The 17,671-nt window shown below is 33.7% G+C and overlaps 3 protein-coding genes across 4 annotated transcripts; all 3 read right to left on the reverse strand.

Moving 5' to 3' along the window:
* Window positions 1–147: 147 nt before the first annotated feature.
* On the reverse strand, window positions 148–7,242 carry LOC107638353 (Holliday junction resolvase MOC1, chloroplastic). Of its 2 annotated transcripts, none has more exons than XR_015881411.1 (6): window positions 6,796–7,242; window positions 6,044–6,149; window positions 5,110–5,162; window positions 1,904–3,417; window positions 1,360–1,432; window positions 148–430 (listed from the first exon to the last, which is right to left on the reverse strand). XR_015881411.1 is itself a non-coding variant. In XM_016341588.3 (6 exons), exons 1-6 carry the CDS (start codon window positions 7,147–7,149, stop codon window positions 330–332), a joined length of 819 nt encoding a protein of 272 aa, XP_016197074.1. In that variant the 5' UTR covers window positions 7,150–7,242; the 3' UTR covers window positions 148–329. The 2 variants fall into 2 exon arrangements, 1 of the variants encoding a protein (XP_016197074.1); XM_016341588.3 differs by having other exon boundaries at window positions 3,286–3,417.
* Window positions 7,243–8,136: 894 nt separating this feature from the next.
* Window positions 8,137–12,034, reverse strand: LOC107638352 (Putative methyltransferase family protein). Its single transcript, XM_088483091.1, has 8 exons — window positions 11,588–12,034; window positions 11,440–11,507; window positions 10,985–11,104; window positions 10,793–10,866; window positions 10,642–10,702; window positions 10,455–10,562; window positions 9,579–9,690; window positions 8,137–8,971 (listed from the first exon to the last, which is right to left on the reverse strand). The coding sequence occupies exons 1-8, from the start codon at window positions 11,665–11,667 to the stop codon at window positions 8,842–8,844; spliced, it is 753 nt and encodes a 250-aa protein (XP_088339217.1). The 5' UTR covers window positions 11,668–12,034; the 3' UTR covers window positions 8,137–8,841.
* Window positions 12,035–14,252: 2,218 nt separating this feature from the next.
* LOC107638351 (strigolactone esterase D14-like) lies at window positions 14,253–17,280 on the reverse strand. The gene is made up of 2 exons (XM_016341586.3): window positions 16,871–17,280; window positions 14,253–14,910 (listed from the first exon to the last, which is right to left on the reverse strand). Exons 1-2 carry the CDS (start codon window positions 17,269–17,271, stop codon window positions 14,466–14,468), a joined length of 846 nt encoding a protein of 281 aa, XP_016197072.1. The 5' UTR covers window positions 17,272–17,280; the 3' UTR covers window positions 14,253–14,465.
* Between the last annotated feature and the right edge of the window lie 391 nt (window positions 17,281–17,671).

Below are 17,671 nucleotides of genomic sequence, written 5' to 3' on the forward strand. Positions count from 1 at the left end.
TTATAAACAATATTAAAGAAAGAAAAATACCTACATAAAAGATTACGCAAACTCAACCAATCAACTTAACTTTTGAGATAAATAATTTACTTTTGAGATAAATAATTTACGACACATTTTAACCATTGTGAGGGAAAATTTCTAGACTTGGCTTGTTTTGGCTATCCAATTTTATATTTTAGAACAAGATATTAAAAAGTAGAAAGAGACAAGCATAATATCATTTGTCCTGAACTAAAATATAGTTTACAACAATAATGGTATTCAAATTACAAGATTAGGAAAAGAATCGGGCACTGTGGCACTTAAATAATTGTCATGCCAACTTTTCAAGACAATTTCTCTAAGATAGTGTCACAAGATGATCCCAAGTTATTAACATTATTCTGATCTTTCCCATATGCAGCAATTAGTAAAGCCTCTGCCCTTCCTGCATTCATCAAAATGATATTAAAGCACCAATGCAAGAGTAACTTATACATTCAACAGTAGAACCTAAAAGATTAATCATCAAATAAGAAAAATTTTCAGTGGGTATGCAACTGTAGTGAACTAGTTATGGTGCTTCAGATGATATGGTAGAGGTTCTACTATGCTAAATTTTGATCATTTAGAATAGTGGAAATGAAGTAAATTTATAAAAAGAATGAATCACCAATTGCACCCTGAAAAAGATCAAGATGCTCACAATTTAGCTTCATAAGCATTTATTCTAAAATGGTGTTCGAATGATTAATGTATTGACAAATGACAATTTTGTCATTAAAATATTGACAGCGATTAATTAGTTTCTAAAAGATCAATTTGACAACAAATTAGTTCTTTCGACACATTTCGTTGATATTAGGAAAACCAACAAAAATAACTATTAATAACCAAGTTCATCATTAGAATACCATTGATTAATAAAAAATCTTAAACTCATCTGTCAGCAGATCTATCCTTTGGGGGTCAAATTTGTAGTTCACCCTTAAAGTTAAGGACAATAAAAGATCACATCACATAGAAGGTGACTACTGACTAGACAAAATTAACAAAGAAATTCTATCAAATATCATAGGTATTCCAGTTTCTGTTCCACCACACTAACCTACAAAACTACAATTCCGGTCTACCCCAGAAACCCGCCAAAAATTAAGAGAGTCAAATAAAACCATTGTTGGAAGCAATATATGGTTTCTAGGATTTTGTTACTTAAATTAATGTCTAAAAATAGGATATTGAAAACTTCAAAGGCAGAATTTCACAATTACTAAGAAGCAATATATGATTTTGGGGATCTTAGAGACTCATTACATTTTACATTTGGATAACTGATCAGCATAGTACTTTAAATAATTGATTAAGAGAAATAAGTACCATGATCTTTCTTCCTACTCAACAGGGATTCCAGTGATGGAAATAATGTAGACGCAACTCTCCTGCTGTCATCCTGTATAATAAAAAATTCAATGACTGCCATTGAAAAGGGAAAGTTTACCGTATTCAACAAACAAGATCTATAAATATCAACAAGAAAGCAACAGACAGTGTTGCTAAAATTTCCTCCAATGAAGCGGGATCCTTAGAGAGTTACATGAGTTTGTTTCTAAAAACAACATAAATGGTGGTGCAGAATGCATAGTATCTTGATAAAAAAGAATCATGAAAAAGTTATATCTACTAGGATTAATTGAGGGTGATTAGGGACTGTTTAGTTTTTGAAGATGTTTTGTTTTCATTTTCAATGTTTTGATTTGTAGGATTTTATATAGGAAAAAGTGAAAACAGTGCACATAATAAAATTTTGTTTTCCATTTTCATTTTTCCTTCATAAAACCTTGAAAACAAAAGAGCTAAAAATAAAAATAAAAATGGTTTCACAAACAAAGCAGGCTTCACTTTTGAGGATAAGCCTACATACATTTTGCCCTCCTTACAATTCATAGCATGCAGCAGGTGCGTGCATCAAGTGATTTTCCAATAGAACTTTCAATCACAGTTCCTGTGAAACAGGGGAAAGAGGAAGGAACTAAAGCAAACCAAATATTAGTTGCTTTCAGGTCAGACACTACCTTTACCGCTATAAGGAGACAGCGTCAATGTAGCACTACATTTACAGCCTATTATCAAGGAAAAAGACTCATTACAACAACAACAGAGAGCTGCAAAGTTACTACAAAGAGAACTCCTTGAAAGGTAGAGAGGAGGAGGATAAGAATCATAAGATGTCCATAAGTATAAAGCTAATAGAAAAGTTACAGAGAACCCAGAAGATAAAACTGCATAACATCCATGGGCAATGGCAGCCCAGTTCCTATGGAGATCTGTAACATGGACCCCCTTGAAAAACTCACTACCCTAGCTCCAAAGAAAAGTCAAGGACCTTATTCTATTTCACAACAAATCTAAAGACAGCTGAAGACTATTTGAATAATAGAAACTTTTTTCTCTAATTCATTATTCTCTAGAAAGAGCTTCTGGAGAATCAGGACAAAGCCACTGTTCCCCAAGCAAACAGATATATAGCCGATTCCAAATTGATCATGCAAACAAAAGACTTATAAGATTAAATGGTCAAGTCCTCAAATCTTCCTGACTACATCGAACATTAGAGAAAATGGTTGTCCAAAGAACCAGATTTTCCTTAGAATATTCGAAACTTCAAATACATTTATCAAAGGCAAACTCTTTGCTATTAAGAGAACGTGTTAAGAAATCAAAGAGAAACCACTTAACAACTACAACCAAATATTTTTTCCTAAAGTGGGGTTAGCTCACAGTGGATTCAAACAAAATTATTATTTGTTCCAGAAATTGTGCAGGATGAGAATATCTGCAGATTCTAAGCTAGTATGATTGTTTAATGAAAGACGGCAGTGTAAGAAACAATAAATAAAGGCTTGAATTTTACGGAATGATTGTGCTAGGAACCCGCATCATTAAAGTGATCCAAATAAGGATAAATGGGTTTAGGATTTAGGGTGAGGAAGAATGCATGGGAGCATCTAAAGTTGGAATAGAATTGGAATTAGGATAAATTTGGACCTCTGGAGAGCTTGAAGAACCTTTTACTGTTTTCTTCTATTTTCTCAGTAGATCACACAACACAAGGAGGAGCGCTACACGTTCCGCTCATGCTCAAATACAGGTCACTCGTAATGTCACATTCACCTTTTCTAGGTATTTGATACCAGTTCTTACAGATTGAAACAGAGAAGATAAGCAAAGGAAAGCACCAGGGGTGAGAAAATAGTAGTTTTTTGCTTATAGCTATTCAAATCTGCATAGTTAAAACAAACCAACCTTTGTGGACCGGTTTCCAGAGAGTTCAAATTTTGCTTTCCAAGTAAAAGATGGCACCGGAACAACGGAAAATCCTGAAGCAACTAAGATCCCAATCCACAGTCCATATCCGAATCCTCCACTCCACCAGCCCTTAAATTACAAAATACGGGCAAACTATTAACCAAAGTTAAGTAAAATTCAAAGACAATGATGTAATTGTTAACAGAAACCACAAATAGTTACTTGGAAAAGAGAAACTAAATGTATTAACACTCGTAAGATGAACCAGATTAGTTGATCTGAGAAAAAAGAAAAACAAAGCTTGCATGAAATTGAAAAGGAAACTTCTGAGCATTAGGGAGGCTCAAAACGCTCCCAAAAGACTAGTCCAATCCCCCCTCCCCTTGCCACCCTCCCCTCTCTCTCTCTTTCCTTAAACATTTAGACTAAAAAGAGATTAAAGAACAAGGCATGGTGCATGCTTTTCTTCAGAGATAAATCACATAATCTAAAAGTTTAAACATTAAAAATCCATCACTGTCATTTATAGATCAAGTTTCGATCATATTTCATTAGTACAAGAAGTTGCCTTATACCAGATTTTCACCAACATAAGGTACAACTAGAGATCCTAATGAGAACTCATACCAACATGAGATGTGTTCTCAATACCATTGAATACTAATTTCCCTCTAACTAGCAAACATCAGCAAAGTTTCTTAAATTACTCTATAAATAGTGGCACCCAATATTAATTTTAATAATTTGAACCCGAACCCCCTCCCCCCTTTTTTTCTCTTTCTCTCTCTGTTCTGAATTCTCTAAATAATGGCTCAAACAACCAGTGGCAATTTGCAAGAAACAACACACTAGGAAAAGACATTTTCCTTCTCAAAGTGGGTTTCATTCAAAAGAGGAACAAACCATTCAACTTAAATAAGCAGACAGCTTTCCTTACATATATCAACTAATAGGAGACTAGCCTAATGCTCACATCATTCAACCAGATCTTCTCATTCTATGTTGACTACAAGAAACTAGGGCAATAGTATAATTTTTTTAATGGTACTCAAGGGAAAGGTTCTAGTTAATGTTGTCCAACTCGAGAATTCAGTAAAACGTCTCAATAAACTCGAATCATAAAGCCAACTTGTCAACTCATAAAGTTTAACTGTTCAAAACATATCATTTAAATAATATATCTTGGAAACTAAACATAATTAAATAAAATACTTATTATTAATATTTAAATTATTTAACTTTGTAACAAGGCATGTGTATTAAATATTGTAAAAATATAACTTAACCCATAACTTAATTATTATACCATACGTAATTGGCATGTATATTAGTTTACAGTCTGACATAACATATAAATAATAAGAATAAGAAATTTATACAATAAACTCAAGTTCCCAATAGAAATGACAAAAACTAATTTAGACTCGTAAACTTTCTAGTAGAATTGAGACTTAACCGATTTCATTAGCGTTTACTTAAATCACGAGTATCATAGAAAAGAAAGTTTATATATGAATTCGCATGTTTTGCATAGTTGGATTTGTAACTCATCTAGTACGAGTTAAATGGTTAATGTGACACTTTAGCAACCTTATTTTGGTCGATGAAAGGAAAGCAAATTTACTCTTGAGATCTAGGCAGGGTTTTCTTCCCATTAGGGGACAATTTGAAGCCAAATCAAGGGAATTATGAGAAGGCTAGTTGACCAACTTTTCAAAAGGAATGGGAAATTAAAGAAAGTAGCAAGTTATTACCCATTGGCAAAATACTAATTTCATTATAAAACTCCAAAGATTTTCAAGTTATAGTGAGCATACAAACCTGTTTTCCATCTTGTGGATAAGGGAGTGATTGCTCTATGTATGCAGTGGTTCCTAATGAAATCAAGATTCAATTTGCAAATAGCCAACCATAAACATTGTCAACCTTCAAAGAAATACGAAAAAGCAAGATAATGATTCCAAAATTACAGTAATAAACTGAGGAATTGTTACCAACAATCTATAACTAAGGGCACATCATCTATGATAGAAATTATAAGCAATATCAGACCAACATTTTGAGAATACTGATAGGAGAAGCACACAAAATATCAAAACATTTTATAACACAATCGATATTTCATTTTTTTGTAATTCAACAAGTACACATTAAGATTATTCCTGGTAGCAAGGGAACCGAGGAAATGGAAGGGGCACCCTATGAACAAAGGATCCTCAAAATATCAAAATTTTGACTTCTTACATTAACAGCAGCTTCGGATTTAGAGTAACAAGATCTCTTAATGATTCTGTACAGTATCCACTGCTTCCCAAATGTATTCATGAACTTAATGTACTTAACTAACAGCCAGTCCATCCAAAGTTTCCATCAACTCTACATTTTTGTATTGCAGAAAATTTAGAAATAAAATACTAAACATTAACGTACAAGTTTACTAAGATGCTTGCAATAAATTAAATCACATCAGCTAGAATTGTCAACATATTATGCTTGCAAACCAGGTGATAGAATAGAAACAAAAAAGTGGGGAAAGGAAAAAAGAAAAGATAAGGAAGTCAAGATTTAAAACTTCAGGCTAAAACCACCAATAACAAGAGAAAATAGACAATTGGACTGAAGCCTATGATGATTCAATTTGCAAATTAATATCAATCAGAAGTAAACATTTTGTTGAAGCTCAGAGCCCAAAAGAAAAGCAATCAAGATGCCTGCATGTTTATGTGGGGATAAAGATTGAGAAACCATATTATACCAACTGGAGCATCAAAACTACGAACCAACTGAACAATGGATTTCGCATCTAACCGTCTTCGAGTTCTTTTCCCAACAAGTATTTTCACAAAAGGGGAATCGAATACCTGCATATATTGGACTAAAATTATATGACATCTTTGGCAACATATGGAGCAATGAAATTCCGAGCATCATCTATCTAAAAAGAGGAAATCAATATAATTAAAGGATAAAATGCCAATCCACAAAAATAGAAAGGATTTATAGTTTCATCGCCTCTTCCTTTTATGAAGAAACCAAGAAATCTAATAGTAACACTGCACAATAGCTGAACAACTTTAATCAATTACTATCACAATCCACGAGACATTAATTTAAGAATGGATAGACTAAATAACCCCTCTATGCCTTTTTGCATTTCACATCACACTGCATAGCAGCCTCTGATCATGTTAATAGCAAACAGCACCTTTTCTACTATCAACAATCTTGCTCCTTCATAAATCTATCTCCAACGTGCATCACTTTCATCTCTTTTTAATATCATGTATTGACAGGAAAACATGAATTCTTGCATAAAACACCAAATTCTCAAACCCAAAGCCCTAAATGAATCCCACCATCGTCAGAGGTAATTTCCAAACTATATAAGGAATCTAGCAGACTTCTGAGAACTGAATTCACTTGTTCCTTTTACAGGAACACCTCCTTCTGACTTATAAGGTAAAAACTAGAAAGCCACGTAAAGCGAACGAAAAAGAAGAAGGATACCTGAGGCGCAGAATCAGAATGAGAATGTTGAGTTTTCAAGAGCGCCACAGCGCCAGAGACGTCAGGGTCGATTCCAAGAACCCATTTGAAGTTGGAGGCATCACTTTGGTGTTGCCGTGTGTCTTCACTCAAAAGAGGGTAAGACAGTGAAGACAGCCAATTCTCTTTCAGTTGAGCATCGGAGGCCTTCGCCCTGCCGCATCTTCTGATTTGAGAAGAAGCAGCAGCAGCAGCAGAGAAGGCCTTAACTTTGATGGGTTTGAGTTTGAGTTTGAGTTTGAGTTGAGAAGAGAGGCTGTTCATGAAACTGAAATGAGTTGAGTGCCAGTCTTGAGTCAATTGCAGGGATTCCATCAATTGGGAGGAGCCAAGAAACAAAAGATACTTGCAGATTTTTGCACCAACCAGTGTATTAGTAAGCTAAAAAATTTGGATATGGAAATAGGAGGAGTGTTATAATTTTCTGTGTTTTTTAAAACGACAGGAGGTACATAATTCGGTACTTCAAATTTTGTATTCTAAATTTTTTTAATTTTTTAAACATAAATTGGTCCAGTATAAAAATTTGATGGTTCGATTTCTGTACTCTTAAAAATCGGATGATTCGATTTTTGTACCTCTTAAAAATCACACGGTTCTATTTGTATTCCGTAAATTAAATCATTCCACATTTTAAAAAAATACTACAATAAATTATAATTTAAGAAAATACCATTGTTAACCTAATATTAAAAATAAAAATGTGTGTATCAGTACGAGCATTAAATATGGCCAAGTTATTCAAATAATTAAGGGCAACTATACGTTATGCAGTTCATCTCAGGCAAATGCCAATGTCTTTCGCGAATTTATCTTGTTATTAGAAATAATAAATTAGTAGATTTGTACTTTTAATTTTTTTATAATCTTATAAAAAAATAATCTAGAAACTAAAATAATAATCAAATATCCAATCCTAGTTCTCGTCATATGGCATTTCGAACACAAACACAACCCCAAAATCTAGTTGTAACTGCTGGGTGGCCTTAGTATGGTCTCCCTCCTAGATTGCAACTCAATTAGTCTCAAAATTAGGTAATTCAAACAAGGTGAAAACTCAGGTGCAGTCGACTTCACGTGAAGTTAATACCTGAGAGCCGTTAGATGAAAATTTAGTCAAATTAGTCAAATCATTTAACGGCTCTCAAGTATCAACTTCACGTAAAGTCAACTTCATTTGAGTTTTTACCTTCAAACAACTTAGGAAGTATTTCACGAGTTCCAGTGCAGTTTGCTAGTCAATTAAAATAACCAACTCCCGTACCCAAATATGACCTGAGATACCTTAGTAGATCAACCAACAACAACAAATACTACTGAATCCTTAGTAGTATACTAGTATTTCAATAGCAAATTGTAGAAAGTCACCATAACTTGGTGAATATATTGATCCTACAAATGATTTTAGTAATAAATCCTATCACAGCTGGCACTAATACAAAATATGATCAGTTAGCTCGCCAAGCTAGTTGAATTGCTAGGATATAGACCCTGGAAGCGTCCATGTCAATGGGGATGACCTTTTCAATGTCTGAATGTAATTTCATATTCTTAAAACTTCTTCAAGGAGACCATCAAGTTTCAGATTACAACTGTGTTCATTTAAGACATATCCATCTTGACTATGCGCAAGGCTAAGAAAATAAAATTGTACATGAAACCTGGTCAATGAACTAGTTCAAACTTCAAAGATTCATCGGTTGTAAAGGGACTAGGGGCATGCTACATAGTTGGGCATGTGTATATAGAGCTTTATGAAAGACTATACTCCAATCTAGTGTCCTGAAAAACTCCAATGGTTATTGTGGATCCCTTCAAATTGAAACAAGAAAAGCAACCTTCCTATCATGTCCTTTTTATCTGCCTTGTATCTATTTGAAGAAAATCATGTGTCCTCAACAACGCCTTGCTGGTTAGACAGATCGAGAAAGAAACAGTTGAACAAAAGCCCAAACCCTCAAATCTGTTTTGGTTATCATACACCATGTCACTCCAACTAAAATATATTTAATGCTTTGACCCGAGTGTAATTTCGTAGATGACTCCTTCAAGATTTCCGACAATGCGCCGAGTTCCAGGCACTTCTTTCATCTGCATCTGGTGCTTAGAGGCTTCGATAAGAATCATTGAATCCATGCTGCAAGGAGGGAAACAGAATGCTTATAACTTTAAACCGACAGTGACACGGACTGAATAAAATGGAAATTTGAAAATTAGATACCGTAATGCTTATGCTAAAATGTACCTGATTGATGTCTGCAATAGAAAGGTAAAATGATTTTCGTTGTTCAAATTTGAAGAGCGTAAAATAAAATAATGAAGGAAAATTCAGAGATTACTTTTGTTTTAGGGTAAAGTATACTTTTTGTTCCTAGCGTTTGCAATTTTTTTAAGAATATTCATGAAGAAGGTTTCAGGTTTTATGGTCCTCCACTATGTCTTTCTACTTATTTGGAGTTGCAAAGAAAATTAATCAAGGTAGCACAAAACCAAGAAAACTTTCAAAATAATGTAAATTTGTAAAGATTTTACAAAACTAGTTTCAACCGCATTCTAAGCAACATAATATCTGTTCCTAAGCCTATCCAATAACACTAGATTTTAGATACATTAACTATGCAAACTTGGATCCAGTCATTCTACAAGATAAATATGCTGCCAGTAAAACATAAAAGTAGCAGAACAAATTTTATTAAGGCAAGAAAATAAACACAACACTGAACATAACAAGCTAGGTTACTTACGTCTTAGTTCGTGATACATAGGCTAGTATGAATTTGCATCTCCTGCCCTCTCCAGCCCACAATAGTTGTTCAACAGTATTGAATAGCATAGGGACGCTTGACTGCTGAAAACTTATGCATTGTCAAGGTCTCCATAATGATATTTTTCGTAGTTTTAAAATATCGGCCATGGCGGTGCCATGGCAGAATGACATGGCGGATTTTGTGGCTGCTGCCATCTGGGAGTACATTGTGTTGCAGAAAATCAGGGACTGAGAGCAGTGGCATTCCGTGACAGAAATGGCGGTGTTATGTGGAATTGTTTTGCTTTTGAGGGTTGTTTTTGTCATTATAAAACCCTAAACTAATGTAGGAACACAAAACCTTCTTTGGCTGATTTCAGCCTCTTCACCAACACAAAACCTTTTTGCAGTAGGAGTAGCACTATAACTTCCTCTTCCTTGCTTCCTTGGGTTGGTGAAGAGGCTGAAATCAAGTCAGAGAAGGTTTTGTGTTCCTAACACTAGTTTTATGGTTTTTAAAATGACAAAAACAGCCCTCCAATGCAAAATACATTCCACAGAATCCAGCCATTTCTGTCAGGAAATGCCATGGCGTCACCACCATTGCGGTCCCTGGTTTTCTGCCATGCCATTCTGCAATGGCCCATATTTTAAAAGTATCAATCCAGTGCAAGAAAACCATGGAAATTTGACTAAGAAACTTAAGACAAAAATAGCATATGGTTATTAAAGAAGAATGTTCAAGGTTCCCCAGCACCTAGGCATATCCTACAAGGAAGGAGATGAGAATTGAAGTAGAAAAATGAGCAAATGGGAAATGAGTAAGAATGGGAAATATTGAAACGTATGGATAAATTCAAGATTATATTCATTAGGATATAGATGTCAGCTCCAAGGACAAGGTCAAAACCTCCTGGATGATTTTGTAAAATGTCATTGATCTGATCAGAGTTCCCCCATTCCAGTTTATTGGCAAATAATCCTGCATCAAATATTATTTAAATAGAATGTCTAATTCAATGCATCAAAATATCTATCTCTTCATAAGGTTTAGGACTTACCGCGAGAAGAAGGACTAGTATTGTCGGAACATGAATGGAGCTCTATATTTTTATTTAAAATCTGAGAAGAGATACCATAATAATTAGTCTACAATGCAGATAGTTTGGAATGTGCTACTAAACAGCTCAGGAACAGATTTCATAATCCTGCCTTTAGCACTTCTTCATTATGGTCCGTCATCACAACTTTATGGCAGAATCTGCTGCAAAGTATTCCAGTAATACCTAAAATAAAGGTAATCATTGTTTGCGAGCAATACAAATGGAAAACCCAATTAAAATGAAATGAGTCTAAGATTCTAAGCATACAAAATGATATTTTCGTATCAAGGTGAAAACATACCAACACCAGAACCCAATTCGATGGCAGTGAAACCCCGCAGCATTTCAACATTCTTTGAAAGATAATCATTTAGCAGCATGGCTCCCGGCCATACCAGCTGCCCTGTCAAATCAAAATCAGCTGATCCGAAACATAATTAGTGTAGCTGACGGTTATTTTCATCCTAAACAATTAACCCATTCCACACCCAATCTGCATACTTCTGAAAATTAGAATAATCTTGTGTGTGAAGAAGCACTTGGCTAAAGTATAACAAGGTCAAAACATTGGCGCTGTTTTAAAATTTCTTGAGACAACTCAGAATGCAATAAAATTTCTTTGAACCCTAGTTCCAATACGCTCCTTTAGCTTCCATCAATTCAAGTATAACTTAAAAAAGAGCCAGTAGTTACAATCAGCACCTAAAAATATGATTGGTGAGTCATCATGTAAGTAAATAAACAAAGAAAACTCACTTGAAGCGGATTGGAGACAGAAGAGCTGAATGTCTTGGGATCCAAATGTGAAGTTCGTAAGCTGGTAACTTAAAATTCCACGAAAGAACTTGAGAGTAAGAGTGAGGACAGTGTATTCACGAGAGAGAGAGAGAGAGAGAGAGGTTACTTGTCATTGAGGAAGAAGGACGCATCTAAGCAAACGATATCATCATCGTCTTGTTGTTGTGTGTTTGGTGTTGCTTCCATGTTCGACGCTTAGGGATTAATACGACGGCGTCTGCTCTTCTTTCTTCAGTAGCCGCCCCGTTGTGTGTTCCAACTTTCAAATGAATCTCTGGGTGAGACTAAGATTACGTCATTACCAGCACTGTGCAAATGCAAGCCGAGTTGGTGAAAATGGCACTAAACTATTAAAATATACCAATGTTCTCAAAAACCAAATAGGATTGGCCTGTTCAACTGGATTAATAGAAAAAACTAATCATGTAATTAATTCGATTAAGGCATAAAACCGTTCTGTAAAAACTGGTTTAAGAACTGATAAATCGATAGTTAACCGATAAATTGCTAGAACCAATTGGATTTTTTTAGAGTTATCGGTTTGCTTTATATACAAAAAGAAAAGAAACCAACCTAATTATTAGGGGTGTATATGGGTCGGGCCACATCGGATTTGGCTTAATTCAGATTCGATCCGAAACATAGATCGGGTCTAATTTTTATACCCTAACCTGGTCCTAGACCCGATGAAACCTACGCACCTTCGGGCCGGGTGAAAACTAGATAAAAATCGGGTGAAAACCATGTCTTTAACATGTAAAAATCACCTAATCTCCAATCATTATTTCACAATTCACATAGTAAAATTCACTTAAAAAAATATAACAAGAATCAACCCTTCTCTAAAATTAAAGCATAACCATAATCAATACTAATATTGTCTAATAACACCAAATATTTAAATCAATACAAATAACACAATATTATGCATTAGTCTAAAGTCTTATGCATTTAAACATAAAACATTAACTTATAATCTTATAATGACTAATAACACAAAATATTAAGGTTTATAATATTTAAATTTCACATAAGAATAGCCATCATCCATCACTAATAACACAAAATATTAATTGTGTATGATGACCGGGCCACCGGGCCGAGTTCGGGTGACTCGAGCTATGACCCGGACCCGACCCGAAATAATGACCGGATCTATTTTTGAGACCCTTACCCGGCCCTAGACCCGATAAAATCACACTGAATTAGTCCTTAAAGTGTTTGGGGCCGGGCCGAGTCTTCGAGTCGAGCCGGGCCATGTACACCCTTACCAGTTACCCACCCCTCCCCTTTCTCTCTCTGATAAACCCTAAAACCCAGCCACCATCGGTCTCTTCGGATCTTTCCTCTTCTCCTCGTTGTCAATCGGTCGTCATCTCTTCGGATCATTCCTCTTCTCGTCGTCGTCAGTCGGTCGTCGTCTCTTCGGATCTCTCTCTGTCGCTCTCTTCGAAGTCAACATCTATTGTCGTCACTTCTCCTCAATCCTCTTCTCCTCGACGTCGAGTCGGGAGCTGTTGGCATGGCTACTGCGAAGAACTACTAGCTCCATCGTCGCTCGATCTGTTAGTCTTCGTCTCTTTCTGTCCGAGGCTTTGAGCTCAACGTCCTCTCTCTTTGTCTCTCTTATGGCGACGTCTCTCTTTGCTCGGTTGTGGAATATTAGCTGCACGGTCACCTTGCTTGGTTATTTTGTTAATTTTATTTATTTTGATTTTTGAGTTGCCGGTTGCTGTTTTTTTTTTTATTCTTAGTTGTTGATAGTGTTATGAGGCAGTGCTTCTTTACATTGTTTATTGTTTATGTTGAAATTTTTTTGATTTTGAATTATGCTATGATTTTGATTCTGTGTTGTTTATGATTACTTTTATGATTTGTTGATTCTAGTTACTGATTTGAGTTGTTGACGTGACTATGTTGCAATATTTCACTGCATTCTATTATTTATGCTCGAATCTAGTTTTGAGTTATTTATATTATATATGAAATTTTGTTATTTAAATTATATATTAAATTTTTAATAATTTTATTTTATATTTAATTAAACCGATTGAATTTCGATTAAATTCTGGTTGAATTTTTGAACTATTGAACCGATTATTTTATCGATTTATTGATCAGTTTGGTTTTCACAACCTTAAAAAATACCAACTTTGTAAGCATAGTTGTTACCAAATCTGTGATCTAACTAATTAGACTATTGATTTATTAGTTTATTGATAATTGATAAATTAATCAATTAAGTTGTTTAAATTATAATGAATAAATATAAATTTTAAAAATATAATTTAATTTGTATATATTATATAATTTCTAAAAAATTATAATTTTATAATATTATTACGAGTAAAAATACTAATTTTAAATAAAGATGGTAGAATTTGTATATAACGGAAATTATAAATTCAATTATGATTAATTTATTATTTTGTGACTTTATTAATTTTTTTTCCAATTTAGAGGGTTTTCTTTTTCTTTGTTACATGTTATTTGGTAATATTTGTATCAATTCAAATAAATAAAATAGCATAAAAACATAAAATATGTTTCATAATTCCATCAATTTTATAACAAGAACGGTTTAGATAAACAAGGTAACTAAAAAACGAAAAGACAATCATTATGAAACATAAATATTGATAACACGCAAGTGAAACAATGTTTAGAGGGAGTATAGGGAGCTAATGGAATATCTGTACAATGTGGACAATGGATGTTTAGGGATGTCTGATTCAGTATTAGAGATATAACCATTAGTGTTACTTTTTCCTATTAGTTTAAATTTTTGTGATGAGTGATTTCATGACATGGTATTAAAGCTCTACATCCAAAAAGTTAAGAGTTCGATTCTCAGTAAACCCTGCGATAAATAGTTTCATGACATGAGATGTTTATTATTCTAAAAAGTATGGGTGATGTTTATTTTTTAACTCAGAGTCTATTATACATATTATACAAATATTTTATTGGCTCCCTAGCGGGATTTAAATTTGTGGATGACCAAACTCCACAACAGCTTTGAGCAGCTGAGCCAGCTTATGGGGTGCAGTAAGCTGAGGGAAATGGCCAGTCATGTCTATGAACTTCAAAGCAGAGACCCCTTTGATCATCCTCTCCAAGTAGTGCCCTACGCTCACCGGAATGGCGGCATCGTTACTTGACTGAATGATGGTGCATGGCGTCTCAACGTTTTGCAGTATCTTTCTGTTGTCGCTATGAAACACGGTCTTGGCCAAGGACACCGCCACTTGTGCGCCCATGTTTTTCAAGCAGCTTCCAAATTTGTCAACGGCGTCAGAGTCGTTGGGACCCACTGCAATTGGAGCGTATGCTGAAACCCAGTCTTCAAACTGCACCTCTATTGTTGATATTAACTGCTCAACGTCTTCCCTCTCAAACCCACCTTCATAGTCCTCATCATTTATGTACCTGCATAATCATACAATATATTCTTCTATTATATATTTGATTATGGTGAAAACTCAGGTGCAATCTACTTCACGTGAAGTAAATAACTGAGAGTCGTTAGATAATTTGAATTATTTAACTAAATTTTTATATCACAGTTCTCAACTATCTTCACGTGAAATCGACTGCACCTGAATTTCCACCTTTGATTATTCTTATAAATGATTGTTTTGTTTAAAAAAATACATGAAATGACACCCATAAAAATTATCAAAAATACTCTTTGTATACTAAAATCAGCTATTAATATATTTATGTATAAATATTTACTTCTTTCTTTTAATTTTATTATTATTTTTTATTAAGTATTATAAGTCGTCGTTAGTGATAGGAGTATAGGACGACAATATAAGTTATCTCATCACTAATTTGTCGTCCATGGCAAACAATATAGAAAGCCGGCACTTGAGAAGGATCTTAAGCATTAATTATATTGTTGACTACTATCTTAGCTTGTTATTAAACTATAGAAGCTTACGTTGGAGTAATAATACGACCTCTACATATACTAATCATATAATTAACTGATTTCATAAAACTTTTCTCTCTTTTTTTTTTAATACGGGAGTTGACTTGGCTGCCGGCCTTTATATATATATATATATATAGAGAGAGAGAGAGAGTGTGTTTCGCTAAAGACATATTATATTATTATCAATTGAAAAAAAAATAGATATGTAAACTTTAAATTTTAATATATTTATTATATATTTATTAAAAAATTTTAAAAATATCCACTAATAGTAATTTTAATATGTGTTCTTAGCTAAACTCATTTGTTAGAGTTTGAACACCAAGCTTTCAAATACTTTATTAGAGAAATGATAATTAATTGAATTACTTTTTTAGTGTAGATATCTAAAAGATAGAAATAATAAAAAAGGAAATTAAGAGAAAAAAAAAAAGGACCATTACTCAGTCCCGCATGTATGTGTACACGAATAAGTTTAAACTTTAAAGTTTAAACACTTCAATAGAATTATTCAAACAGTACTATTAATGATTATATTGTTGAGAACGTATCTTATGAATTAATATTATCCTTTCTCAAATAATTATAACACCTTTACGAGGATCAAATTTAGTTTCAATTTGCATTCTGGTCACACTAAAAAAATCCTAGTAGAGTATGTAGTAGGTGTCAACTTTGTTGGTTTCTCTTGTTAATCTAACGTGAAAATTCATATATAGGTATCTTATGAAGTTAAAAATTAAAAAATCGTTAAATAACAATTTAGTTAACATATCAAATTATTTAAAGTTCTCAGTTATATCTATAGAGAAAGTCTAGGGCCAACAACTTTTGTGTTTTGTGGCTAGCACTTAACCATTAAAAGAAAAGTGAGTGATCTTCCACCATTAGATGTAATCTCACACCATTAAAAATACTATTGATAGCCAATTGATGGTTACAAAATACAAAAATTGATGACCCCTATCACTCCTCATATATAAAATTACGGTCCCGCTACGTTACCAACAGCATATCTGCCAACTCTTATTTATAATTGTGTTTTATGGAAGTGTTTTCGTGTATGTGTCTAATAAAAATGTCTTTTTTATGGCTATATTTAATAGAAGTGTCTTTATAGATATATTTTCTAGATGTGTCTCTTTATATATGTATTTAAAATATAATAATTAATTATTGTTAGTAATAAGTTGTCAAATAATATGCCTATACTTTTCCATAAAATTAACAGCACGCAGCTAAGTCTTTACCTTAACTGAAACGTGCATCAAGTTTTATATCATGCTCACAAAAAGAGAGAATACAAGCATATGAGCATTAAAGCGAAAGAACATAATCCATTCATTTTATGAGAATCACATGGAACTCAACTCTCACTCTCTCTATATATAGAACATATATATGTAAATGGAGTTAGGGTGAATTTGAAAGTGAAAGAAGGGAGAGTACCTTGGGGAAGCACAAAGAAGAACGAGTTTCTTGAATAAGTTAGGTCTTTGAGTGGAGGCAATGCAACCGATCATAGCAGCCATGGAATGCCCAACAAAAATGATATCTTTGAGACCCATCTCATCCATAACAGTGATAAAAGCATCAGCATAAGATTCAAAGGAGGATGTGTATTTGGAGTGCTCATACAGGCTCTTATCTTCAACAGCTCCAGAAAACGGCCAATCAAACAAAACTATACTGTAATTTTCAGCTAACAAAAGAGGAATGATTTTGTCCCAAATCGATTGGTCTGTTCCAAATCCGTGACATAAAATTATGGTTTCGGTCCCTAACGATGATGACTGTATGGTCCTGGCATTTAAAGCTGTTGAGAGGTTCTTTTTTTCTGGTGTCACCATGTTTGAATTTAAATTGGCTGAGTAAGTAATAAGAATTTAGCTAAGGGAGAAATGGCCAACAACAAACTACTCCTTAGAGGATTTATGGTTTTGTTTGCTACATGTGCATGCAAGGTTTTGATATCTATACAGTGACTATAAATTAAAGGAAAAGTTTAGGGGCCAGCAACTTTTGTGTTTTCTGGTCAGCATTTAACCATCAAAACAAAAGTAAGTGATCTCTCACTATTAGATATAATTTTACACTATTAAAAACACTATTAATGGCCAATTAATGATTACAAAACACAAAAATTACTGTCCGCTAACATTCCTCTAAACTAAAAGACGTCAGGTATGTAAATATTTTTGAATAAAAAATGTTACGAGACTATCGAAATTTATTACTTTTTTGTTATTA

The sequence above is a fragment of the Arachis ipaensis genome, chromosome B4 (assembly GCF_059453495.1).
Source record: "Arachis ipaensis isolate K30076 ecotype BB chromosome B4, ASM5945349v1, whole genome shotgun sequence".
Classification (NCBI taxonomy): domain Eukaryota; kingdom Viridiplantae; phylum Streptophyta; class Magnoliopsida; order Fabales; family Fabaceae; genus Arachis; species Arachis ipaensis.